Genomic DNA, 13501 nt, shown 5'->3' with positions numbered 1-13501 from the left:
TAGAGGTGAAGCTATGATTATTCCCAAGGACAGCATAAGGAAAGTGGACTAGAGCCAAAATTGAAGGAAGAAGTTGAAACCTGAAAGGTAAAAGAGACATCCAATTATCAAAGGTTATGACCCTTTCCATCTTTTATGGTCATGGATCTGGCAAAAGATAGCAAAACAAGTCGAGGCTTTGGAGAGTTTACCAGAGATATTAGAGATTTGAGTTTAACAGAAGTTTACCAGTATGCTGCCTTGATTAGAGAGTATTAGCTATCATGAAACATTGGACAAACATGGATTATTTTCTCTGGAGTGTCAGAGGTTGAGAGGAGACCTTATACAGGGATATAAAAGTATGAGAGGCATAGACATAACTTTTTTCCCCAGGATGGAAATATCAAAGACAAGAGGGAATAGCTTTAAGGTCAGAAGGGGAAAGTTTGAAGAAGATTTTATTTTTACACAGAGAGTGGTAGGTGCCTGGAATGTGCTGCCAGTGTTGGTGGTGGAAGCAGGTACAATAAATGCCATTTAAGAGGCTTTTAGTCAGGCACATGGATATGTAGGAAATAGAGTGATATGGATCGTGTGCAGGCAGATAAGATTAGTTTAACTTGGTGGCATGTTTGGCATAAGCATCATGTGCTGCCGGATGTGTTCCTAAGCCAATCCTCTGTTTGGATGGCAGATTAGGGCTGTATAAAATAAATTGAGCTGCTGCATTTGAGGAGAAAGAATAAAACCACATAATATCAGAGATTTGAAACAGCAAATGTGAAATCTAAACCAGCATCCATACAAACGAAAAAAGTCTTCCAGCTCCAATCTATGATCTCCAACAACAAAAGCCATTCCTTTATAATAGACCTGACTGCAAATATTGGAGAGTTGTATCCTTAATTTCCATTGACATTAGTTTCATTCGGGCTTCTTGCTGCCAGTGTAAAAATGTGATGGGAACAGGTGGTTCTAGCAATAGCCAAAACAAGCATCAATGAATTGAAAAGAAAGCTCTATTTGAAAGCAGTGTCACTAATGCCTTCCAACACTTTCCCAGTGACTAATAAATTGGATATTGGCCAGATTTAATCAGATCTGAGTTTTGGTATCAGAATACATTGGATAACTTCCCATATTACAGGGTAGGTGTTAACACTGTAGCTTGTACTGCTTGTCTATTCAGCTAGATTTGGAGCACAGGTCTCCAGCAAAATAGGCATAGTGTTTCTTAGGCTAGTAGCCATTGTTTCTAGTGCTTTCAATTCCTACTTTACAAGGCATGGAGTGAGTCAAATGACTGATATCTGTGATCTGTTAGGAGGAGGCCAAAATGGGTCATCCAATTTCAACTAAAGGTAGTTGCAAACGGTGTTTGCCTCATCTTTGCCACTTGTACTGATTTCTGCGATGTTTAATAAGAGAATATACTTACTAGGTAGTTACTGTCAGGTGTGCCAAAACAAAGTGGAAAAAGTTTGTTTCGTGCACCAGCCTTCCATAAATTGTTTAGATATTCACCACCATTCATGGCAGGGTGAGGCAAGTTATAGTCAAATTGATGAAAATTTGTTTTTTCTTCACACAGATGCTGCCAATTGTGCAGTTTCTGTTCATAACATGCTGCTTCTACTATTCAACAAGATTATTGTTTGGTACTGTAGATTCATCAGGTTAGCACCTCACTTTGCCTGACATTGCTGTGGCATATTTTAATCTGTTTTAATTTTAACGCGAGGGAAACCAAATGGAGCATGATAACTATACCCGCGATTCCATAGCTTTTTATTGGTTTTGCAAAACAAATCATTACTCACAATATCTGTTCCAATAAAGAAATGATTAGGATCTGATGGCAGAAACTTGATACTCAGGGTCCGAGGACATCCCAGCTGCATCAGATTTTTTGGGAAAAAGCTGCTCAAAACCAAAAGAAAAAATAGAAAGACCAATAAAATTGTCAAGTGAAAATTGTGGTGTGTGTGAAACAACAGAAACATTACATTTTGTGCCAGTTAGGTTTCTTATTAACAAAGGTACACCAAAAGACTGTCATCAAAATGCCATTATATGACGCTAAATAACTAAATTATCGAAATCCAAACAGTTAAAAGTGTGGATATGTAATCATTTTTCTCTAAATCCAAACAGTTAAAAGTGTGGGTATGTAATCATTTTTAAATCAATGCACTTGAGACACAAATTCTCAAACTGGCATTCACAAAATGCCAATACTTCTCTCGCACAATCTGTTGCAATGATCAGCTTCACTTCTTTTCAATCTAAGCAAGTAAAAGTACCTTATTTTGTCTACTTTCCACATCAAAATGGGAAACAAATAATCAATAAAAAATGGATGCAGGACTAGATAACAATGTGGTTAAGAAAAGTATATTAAAACAACCTACAATGGATAAGCAAGAAGCTTTCAATAGATAAGGGGGATTCAGCAGATACGAAGACTGGATAACCATTGAAATTAAGCAGATGATAAATCACTAGTAGAAACACCAAACAAAATGTTAAGAACAGCAAAAGATTATTCATCTGTACATGTAGTAAGCAGTTGGTGAAATGTATTGATTGGTCCAATTAAAAATTACTCAAGAAGCCAATAGCAAGAAGCCAATAGCATAGAATAATGTGTTACTAGATAATTATCTTCCATCTGTCTTTGCTCAGCAAACTAAAACCTGCTTTAGAAATGATGTAGGAATAAGACACTATTCACATAACAAAGGAAATATTGGCAAAAAGGACCCAGGATTTTAAATAAAGTCTGTTACATCAGACAATTTGCTTAAAAGGCAAAGTATTTGTAATTAACAAACTTCAAGTTAAGGATAATATAAAACTTATGTCACAGGAGTAATTTGAATCAGCAAGTTATCTATGCCAGCTCTATATTAGAGTAATATTTAAATCAGTCCAATTTAGCATTCCATATTATGGTTGCAATGCAAAAATAAAAACGGCATTTTAACTAAATGGTTGGGAAACAACAGAGATGCAGAGGGCTCCCAGAGTCTGAGTGCTTGATTCAGGTACAGCAAGTAAACAAGTAAGCTCACATAGGTAGACGCAGAGGATTGCAGATGCTGGTTGACAAAAAACATCACCTCCTGTCCTGTCCCCTCTTCCCTCTGCCCCATCTGGATATGCACCCATTCTTCCCACAATTCTGCCCAACTTTCCTCTTCCCCCTGTCCCTTTCCACCTTTCTCCCTTCCTCTGGCTTCACATTTCACACCTCTTCCCTCCTTATCTCACAACCTTTTGGTTCTTCATCTCCAGGCCTTTGACTAACCATCCACCCATCAAACCACCCTCATCTGCAGCCAGTTAACCACCCCTATCAACAGTATCCAAAAGGGCATAGGTGTTTTGAAAGGGAATGGCCACAGAGGGTCCCCTGTACTCTCTGCCTACTCCCTCCCCTCGAGGTCATCCATCTACTCTAATGAAAGATTCACAACCTATTTAATATGCCTTTTTAGGGAAAACACTCCATGATTCTCTGAACTGTATGCAACTAAATAGTCTGAAGAAGGGTCTCGACCGGAAACGTCACCTATTCCTTTTCTCAAGAAATGCTGTCAGACCTGCTGAGTTACTTACTCCAGCTATTTGTGTAATTCTTTGGTTTAAATCAGCAACTGCAGTTTCTTCCTACACAAAATAATACCTTTCTCTAAAATAGAGAAAAAAAATGTACTTGTGTCTCATACAAGAGCAGTAACACTTTCCTATGTATCTATCCAATCCCCTTGAAATAAGGGCCAACAGTCCCTGAGGTTTCCTTATTTGTTATAATCAAGTTCCTTACACGGTTTTATATCACAGAGATAGCGGATGCCTTGAATGTGCTGCCAGGGGTGGTGGTAAAAGCAGATACAATGACAGTGTTTAAGAGGCTTTCAGGAAGGCACATGGGTATGGAGGGAATGAAGGGATATACTGTACATCACATGCAGGCAGAGGAGATTAGTTTAACTTGCCATTAGGTTCGGTACAGACATAATCAGCCAGAGGGCTTGTTCCTGTAAGGTTCCATGTTCTAACTATCTTCTACACTTCTGCAATAGATTTTGTTTATCATGCAATAAGATCTCCAAATCTGTTTCGTCTACAGCTTTCTGCAATCACAGAAGCTTCTGAGTGGTCTACATTTGACCTCAGCACCCCTCAATGGGTCTTTGGCCCACATCATGGTAGAACACACAAAATAAATCACTAGCATTTGCACAATTAGAACACCTTAACATTGTACTGCCCAGTTTTACCTGGTTACATCAATAGAAGAGCTGTGGATCAACTTCATCTTTCCACCAGGAATCAGTCCTGAAATTAAATAGAATATATGAATTTAACACACTTATCTCTAATTTTTAGTACAATTATAATGAAGCCATAGCCAGCCAATAGCTCAAGATTTTCCATGAGAACTTCGATGACACCCCAATTTATTTTCTTCATCATCAATGAGTCCCTTAAATTCTTCTGATTTCTCCGCTTTACTGGATGAAGGAAACAGATGTAATCTTTCATTTTCCATCTCTCCCACCTACTTTCTAGATTGAGCTGAAGATTTTTATCCTTTATATTAAGTTCTTCCATTACCTCTCCATACAATCTTACATTCCTGAATTTACTCTTCATTTCTCCAACTTTAGAGTCTTTGTTCTCTACTCCACTAAGTGTTCAGTCAGTGTTCTACTTTTCATTACCAACCCCATAAACCTCATTTCCTCATTCTCCAAAACATGATCCTGAAATCCCCTTTTTAGACAATCTTTCCCAAACACTGTGTGTAGGAAGGAACCGCAGATGCTGGTTTAAACCATAGACACAAAAAGCTGGAGTAACACAGCGGGTCAGACAGCACCTCTGGAAAAAAGGAATAGGTGACGTTTCGGGTCAAGAGAAGCGTCTCGAGCCAAAGCATCACCTATTCCTTATCTCCAGAGATGCTGTCTGACCCACTGAGTTACTCCAGCTTTTTGCATCTATCTTTCCACAACCCTCCACCTATTTTCCGTTTTGCTCCCTCACTCAGTAATTCAACGTTCAATGTCCTTAAGACAAGCATGAACATATTTAATCACATTTTTCAGGATGCCATAAATCACTTAACCACTAATTACTTAATAGCAAAGGATTTCTCAGTACATGTGACAATACTAAACCAATACCAAGTGCCAAATATATAGCAAGCAATTATTACTTAATAAGGTGCAACCAAAAGATCTAATGTTTTTTGATTATATCATTTCAAGGATAAATATTGGCCTTGAATAGTGGCTTTGCTCTTTTTTTGATAGTTGCCAAGGAATCTTTTCCTTTTAATGACAGATGGGGTTAGGTATTGACATCTTACATAAAATATTGCATTTTTAATTCAACATCGCAAGCCTAAACATTGTACTCACATCCATAATTTGTTCTTGAACCCATGACTTCTTAACTCAATGACAAGAAATCTACCAGCTCAAAAGGTGACATTTCAATACAATTTTCTGTTCAATTAGTTTCCCTACTGTATTATCTTTCATACATACCTAAATCAGTCAGAGAACCAGCAAGGTCTGCCTTTTGGAGTTCAACCACAACCTGAAAGAAAGAATTTGCATTTACATTGCACATTTCAATGCCACAACAGCCTAACCTTAACACCCATATCACATATTCAATCAATTCTTTAAAAAAAAAGCAAGCTCCTACAAATCACCTCCCTTTCATTATAGCTGTTTTACTCCATTAAAATGAATGGAGCTGCTCAAATATTGTGCAAACACATTTTCTAGCTTAACTGCAAGAAATTGGTACTGGACATCTGAACTCCATGGAGAACTCAGTCATCAAATCATCATTATAAACCCAGGAAGTTCAGGAATTCATGAAATATACACACGATACAGCCAACATATCTCAGGCAAATTTTGCCATTGCTGGTCAGGATGGGGACACTCACAAATCTGTAATTATTGTCCATTGCCAAAACGTTGATTTCAGTACTGATGAGATTTCTTTCAATTTTTGAATGATCTAGGCTGAGAATGTTCTTCAAAGACGCTAGGTAAGGAATCTGCTTATTTTAATGTCAAAATGCGAGGTAGCACGGTGGCGCAGCGGTAGAATTGCTGCCTTAAAGCGTTTGTAGTGCCGGAGACCCAGGTTCGATCCTGACTAAGGGTGCAGTTTGTAACGAGTTTGTCCATTCTCCCCGTGACTATGTGGGTTTTTTCTGAGATCTTCGGTTTTCTCCCACACTCCAAAGACGTACAGGTTTGTAGGTTTATTGGCTTGGTATAAGTGTAAATTGTCCCTAGTGTGTGTAGGATAGCATTAATGTGCAGGGATCGCTGGTTGGTACAGACTCAGTGGGCCAAAGGTAGAAAACCTAATCAAGGCTGCAAGACAGACAGCTGCTGTTGAAATAACTTTGGCGAGTGTCAGTACAGTTATAGAAATGATAGACATTGCTGCCAGAATGTGCCAATAACATTTGTCCTGAATGGTGTTAATCTTCTTTGTTGATGGCACAGTAAGATGATCTCACCAAGATAGTCTCATTACCTGTGTACCATTTTATAATCTGCTATTTCATAGAATATGAAAGAACAGGCCGTTTTCCCCACAATGTCTGTGCCAGACATGCTGAAGACTTAAAACTATTCCCTTCCGCTTGTACATAATTCATATCCCTCCGCCTCCTGCATATTCATACTAAATGCTTCTTAAACGCCACACTTGTATCCGCTTCCACTCCCACTATTGGTAGTGCCATCCATGAACCCACCACTCTCTGTGTAAAAAACCTGTCCTGCACATCTTCTTCCAACTTTCTCACTCTGACCTTGTAGATATGATCTCTGGTATTTGCCAAATGAAAAAGGTTCTGACTGCCTACCCCAACTATGCCTCCAATCATTTTCTCAACTTCTATTAGGTCTCCCCTCAGCTTGCAGAGAAAACAATCCCTGTTTGTCTAACCTCTTCTTATAGTTAACACCCTCTAATCCAGGCAGCATCTTCGTAAACATCTTTTGTACCTTATCAAAAGTCTGTACATCCTCCTGCAATGAGGTGACCAGAATATTTCAAATCCAGATGAACAAAACTTCTATGAGGCTGCAACATAATTCCCTGGATATTGTATACTCCATTGCTTGGCAGTTGAAGGTAAGTACAACATACACCTTCTTTATCATTCTATCTACTTGCGTTACTATATTCAGGGAACTTGCACCCTAAGATCCCTCTGTACATCAATGTTGTTAAGGGTCCTGTCAATAACTGTATATTTTCTCCTCACATTTAGCCTCCCAAAGTGCAACGCCTCACGCTTACCCCAATTAAGCTGCATCTCCTTTCATATATGTAATAGAACTATATCTTGCGGTATCCTTCACTGCCTTCACTGTCTGCAACTTTGCCAATTTTCTACAATTCTGGTAAAACTTACCAAAGTTATTTCAAGCAATTATCTAATTCCTTTTACATATTTAATGCAGTAATACATTTTTCATGCATGAGTTCTATTTTGTCAATGATTCATATTTCTATTTTTTCATAATTCCTTTTAATAGAGATGTGGTTGTTTGGCCAACTGAGTCCACAGCGATAGTCATAGTGCACAGAAACAGGTGCTTTAGACCATAGTCCATGCCAGCCACTAAGTGCCTTTCTGTACTAATCCCATTTCCCAGCACTCAGCCCAAATCTTCTATGCCACTTATATACTTCTGTGTTATGAGAATACCAGCCTCCTATATTACAAAAGGTTTTCGCAAACTCTTAGTGAAAATAATCTTTCTCAAATCCCATCTAAATGCTGGCTCTCAAAGCAATCTCCTAAATTTCTTCTCCTTATTTATTTCTATGTAACACTAACCAGTGTGTCTTTGGGATGTGGGAGGAAACTGGAGCAGCACCTGGGAATAGACCATATGGTCACAATGAGAAGGAGCAAACTCTTCACAGATTTCACTGTGTCAGAATTGAACCTATGTCACTAGAGCATTAAGGCAGCAGCACTGCTTGTTGCTGTATCACTATGCTGCCTCGTGTTCTGTGAACAGCAAACTTGATTTCTAAAATGGTCTGCTTTCTGAACTAAGATTGCTGAGACATAGAACATTTTTCTCTACTGAATTTAAGATTTGCATTAATTTCCAAATGCTCAAAACACAGAATGTTAATTTCCTCTGCATGTCATTTCATAAACATTCAGATATGAATAATAGATGTCTCATCAAATTATTTTGTGCTTGACACCGAATCATAAAATTACTGCAACCTCACCAGCCGATACTATGAATAGACGTGTGTGTGTTTATTTCTGATAACTATTCGAATTTAAAATATAAATATTCAAAACTTAACGAGATTGGTGTAAAAACTTAACAAAATATAAATATCAATGAAGTTCACCCAGAGTGTGATTACCATGATCAAATTCTAAATATCTATCTAAACAATACCCGGTTTTCATCAAAATAAATGCAAAGGCATAAGTAAAACAAATCATTAAAAAGCTATAACCATTATATATTATTTATAGTGTGTGCCTTCAACAGCAAAGGATCAGTCATAAAGGACAATTTATTTTGGGGGGAAGGACATGGAAAATCCATTTACAAATTTGATGCCTTTATAGGTTCCAATAAATCAACAGTGGTTTGAAGAATTGGAAAAAAAATTGGACTATTGTACAGAAAGAACAGAATTAATTATATTGTGGCGCCACCTGGTGGTTAGCCCACTTACTGAGCGAATCCTTGGCACCAGGACTGGCAGGGTCACATGACTGTGTTTGGTGGGAAGAAGTCGTCACGTGGTTTAGGGGTGTGCCCTGGTATATATATAGAACTCTGGGAGAACCATCCCCAGTCTCATGTGTGCTGTTCTCTGTATTGTACCAATAAAGATTACCATGATTCACAACACGTGGCTTGCTATATTGCTCGCTATAATATGTTAAAATAAATTACTAACAAGTATAACTCGAATGTGAGTTGTATAACTTTGTAAAGACTATAAATCATCCTTCTGAATGATAGTGATGCATTCTACAGGGATAAGATGTATACTTTATTTGCTGATTTTAAAAGACATAAACTGTATTGAACAATCTCTATAGCCTAAAAACATGTCGGATGGAATTTTCGAACTGCACACATTGTATATATTTATTACTTGGACAGGGGCCACAGAGTGGCACGGGTGGGGGACAGTTTTGGTGGAATTTGGCAAATGTAAAAATATTGTACTGAAAAAAAAAAAAAAATTTGGATAGTCTCCGAAAATGTCAGATGAATTTTTTGTTCGAATGGTTCATGAATTGTATATATTTATCAATTGAATAAAGTCTATTTTGAAATTTAAAAAAAGTTTAAAAAATGTATTTGCTGAGACATAGAACATTTTTCTCTACTGAATTTAAGATTTGCATTAATTTCCAAATGCTCAAAACACAGAATGTTAATTTCCTCTGCATGTCATTTCATAAACATTCAGATATGAATAATAGATGTCTCAACAAATTATTTTGTGCTTGACACCGAATCATAAAATTACTGCAACCTCACCAGCCGATACTATGAATAGTGTGTGTTTATTTCTGATAACTATTCGAATTTAAAATATAAATATTCAAAACTTAACGAGGAGTCTTATGCTTACCCACAGGTTAAGCAAACCACTTTCATCAAGTGATGCCAGCTGAAATGACAGTCCAGAACTTCCTGAGATAGATACAAAAAAATCTTTATTAATTAGAAAAAGCAAAAAAACTATCCAGGAAAATCTGTTAATATATTGAGTTTATTACTTCCTGAATATAATTAAAAAAAAACACAGAATAATTTTAACTGATAGAATTAAAAAAAGACTTTCATTAGTTTATCAACTAATTTATTTCTCTCCCAAGCAAAATATCATTACATGCTATAAGACTGTCCAGTTCCTCGCCCCATTAGGCCTCAGCTCCGAGAGATGAAAATAATTCAAGCACAGGATTGTCACAGAAGTTCCTAACTCTGGTCTTCACTCAGGGTGTACCACTGCAGACCTTCCATATGCAACACCACTGCTGGTGTCCATATGAGACAAGACTTGTATTTTCATGGAAACGGGTATCATTTTGACGGAAGGACACAAAGTACTGGAGTAACTCAGCGGGTCAAGCAGCATCTCTGGAGAACATGGAAAGGTGACGTTTCGGATCAAGGCCCTTCTTCAGAAGCGTCACTTATCCATTTTTCTCCAGTAATGATGTTTGACCTGCTGAGTTACACCAGCATTTTGTTTCCTTTTGTGTAAGCCACCATCTGTAATTCCTTGATTCTATTATTTAGACAGCTTTGTCCTTAGAATGGGATCATGGTAATCACACTTTGAATGAGCTTCATTGCTGTTTGATTGTAAAGTCTTGTTGCCAAATCAATCTTATTTCAATGCACAAATCAAGTGATTTTGGAAAAAATAGTTTGCAAATCAGATATTGTGATCACCATCGGGTCCATTATGAAAATGATACTGGTGATTGCTGGGTAGTAATAAGCTAGTTTTAGTAATTTTCCAACATAGAGGTTCTACTTAATTATGAAACCTATACCACAAACCAAGGCTGTGTTAATTCAGCACCAGCAAGGCATTAAAAGCATGCAACTTGGAAACCTTTCAGATAAATTAAGATAAACTAAAACGTTTCTCTATGTTTTCCTTGGCACAAAAAGATGAGCATGTTGTTTAGACTACACATGTCCATGATACCAAGTTTGGTCTCAAGCAAATTATCAAAGGAGAGTGCCTAATTTTTTTTTTAAAGCACAACCACATCAATTTGCATTATCCATCTGTAGCTCATAGCAGGTAACTACAGTATACATTCCTACACATAGATGAACTGCCACGGAAATAGAACTATTTTTAGCAGCCCTCATCTAAATTGGAATAGGAAAATCTAGTTACATCATTGCCAATGGTGAGGGCTATTATTAAATAGCTAATTATTAAGTATCACTCTCCCCTTGCCGCTCCCACCTACATTCATTCATCTAGCTTCACAATTCACATCTCCTCAATCCTTTTTTTAAGAAGGAACTGCAGATGCTGGAGAATCGAAGGTACACAAAAAAGCTGGAGAAACTCAGCGGGTGCAGCAGCATCTATAGAGCGAAGGAAATAGGCAACGTTTCGGGCCGAAAGAAGGGTCTGAAGAAGGGTTTCGGCCCGAAACGTTGCCTATTTCCTTCGCTCCATAGATGCTGCTGCACCCGCTGAGTTTCTCCAGCTTTTTTGTGTATCCTCAATCCTTTTGTTGCACGGGTTTTTTCATCTCTGACCTTTATCCAACCATCTGTCATGAAAAATCTCTCCTCATCATTATCAGACTATTACCTGAAGGGTTTGGCCTAGCCCTCCTCACTTCCAGCGGTCTTCCCCCTCCCCCTATAATCAGTCTAAAGAAAGGTCCTGATCCAAAACGTCACCTATTCATGTTCTCCTCAAATGCTGCCTGACCCACTAAGTTACTCCAGTACATTGTGTCTTCTTTTGTAAACCAGTACCTGCAGTTCTCATTTCACCATTAATAGCTAATATCAGTCTGACATTATTTTGTTCAGCTGCCATAAAGATTTGGAACAAGTATAAAACATATTTAACTGAAAATTACATGCAAATCATCAGAAAGTCGGCACTGGGCCTCTACCCGCTGGAGTTTAGAAGGAAGAGGGGAAACCTCATTGAAACTTATAGAATAGTGAAGGGCCTGGATAGAGTGGATGTGGAGAGGATGTTTCCACTAGTGGAAGGCTAGGACCAGATGTCATCGCCTCAGAATTAAAAGGTGTTGCTTTGGGAAGGAGATGAGGAGGAATTTTTTTCGTCAGAGGATGATGAATCTGTGGAATTCATTGCCACAGAAGGCTGTGGAGGCAAAGTCAATGGATATTTTTAAGGCAGAGATAGATAGATTCTTGATTAGTATAGGTGTCAGGGGTTATGGGGATAAGGCAGGAGAATGGGGTTAAGAGAGAGATAAATCAGCCATGTTTGAATGGCGGAGTAGACTTTGGGGCCGAATGGCCTAATTTTGCTCCTATCACATGACCTTTAAAAAATATTCAATAACATTAAATTATGCTCAATGGAAGATAAAATAAATGATGTTTGTCAAGCAAAACAAATTAAGGTTCTTAACAGAAAAATTATGAAAGAACTACAGAGCTTACCTTGTTGGGATGTCAAGAGTGAAAGCCCAATACAATTATCATAGGAAGCAGATGACACTGGATCAATAGCCTTCACTGCAGAGGAGTGATTTACTGCTGTCAGAATCCCATCTGAAAGGAAAGTTCACTTAAATAAAAGCCTGCCTTCACATAAATTTTATCTACAGCATCTAGCTGCTTTATATAGCTGCTCTTGCCCGCTATACCATCTGAAGGATTTTTGTCAATGCTGCATGCAAAATCATCCTCAATGTTATACTGTATCTCCTTACGTGAACTTAGCAATATACACTTTTAACACCTAATCTCTGTTCTCATCTTTACTTTACATAGCTACCAATCTATGTTTTATTGAAACTAAAGTTATTTCAGAAGGAGTATTTAATTAAGAGGCATCATGTTGGCTATTCTGCTTCAAATGCATTTATCATCAGGAACTATGCACTGCACCAAGGCTTTTAGCTAACTGTTTTATGCCATTGATCATCCTCCACATGAGCCTCCTCCCAAATTTCTAATTATGAGAAAAGAAACTCAGGAACAATCAACATTCATCACAAATCTGCTAAATTAAAAATGGCGGCAGAGTGGTGCAGCGGTAGAGTTGCTGCCTTGCAGCGCCAGAGATCCTGACTACCCAGGTGCTGTCTGTACGTAGTTTGAATGTTCTCCCGTGTCCACATGGGTTTTCTCTGGGTGCTCCGGTTTCCTCCCACACTCCAAAGACATACAAGTTTGTAGGTTAATTGGCTTATATAAATTGTAAAATGTCCCCAGTGTGTAGGGTAATGTTAGAATACAGGGTGATTGCTGGTCAGCGGGGACTCGCTGGGCCGAAGGGCCTGTTTCCACGCTGTAAGTCTAATGTCTACAATTCTAAAGAAATTACAAACAGTGCTGCCAGCAGGTTTTTTTTTTAAATAACTAGACTTAAATTAATTGCAGATGAGCCACACCACATACATGTTTTTTTATACAGCACTGTATTTGGTTAACTAAAAAAAATTGTTTTTCATGAGACCAGATTTACACTAAAAATTTGAAACCATTTTGCAATGTAACTAAAGGTGTGTGTATATCCCACCACTTTCATTTTGATTCCAAGAACTCCATTGAACATATCTTTTTGATTACATATAGTACATGTGCTTTACATGATGATATGGTGATATGTTGGTGATATGTACAAGAAACAAGCAATCTGACGGAAGAACAGCAGGTTGAGCAGCATCTGTCAGTAGGGATGCAGGGGACGGAGGACATCGATTTTGCTTCAA

The 13501-nt window shown here is 38.0% G+C and overlaps 1 protein-coding gene across 3 annotated transcripts in view; it reads right to left on the bottom strand.

Moving 5' to 3' along the window:
* dync2i1 (dynein 2 intermediate chain 1) overlaps window positions 1–13501 on the bottom strand; it is a 78979-nt gene that overhangs the window by 7583 nt on the left and 57895 nt on the right. For all 3 annotated transcript variants that reach the window (XM_055664587.1, XM_055664594.1, XM_055664603.1), the window contains 5 exons: window positions 12225–12335; window positions 9670–9731; window positions 5544–5595; window positions 4269–4326; window positions 1803–1902 (listed from right to left, as the gene is read on the bottom strand). In XM_055664587.1, the coding sequence (XP_055520562.1) occupies window positions 1803–1902; window positions 4269–4326; window positions 5544–5595; window positions 9670–9731; window positions 12225–12335 (383 nt within the window). The remainder of the gene's footprint in view (window positions 1–1802; window positions 1903–4268; window positions 4327–5543; window positions 5596–9669; window positions 9732–12224; window positions 12336–13501) is intronic.

Source organism: Leucoraja erinacea, chromosome 2, assembly GCF_028641065.1.
Source record: "Leucoraja erinacea ecotype New England chromosome 2, Leri_hhj_1, whole genome shotgun sequence".
Taxonomy (NCBI): Eukaryota; Metazoa; Chordata; class Chondrichthyes; order Rajiformes; family Rajidae; genus Leucoraja; species Leucoraja erinaceus.
This window is presented reverse-complemented; position numbering and strand designations above follow the sequence as displayed.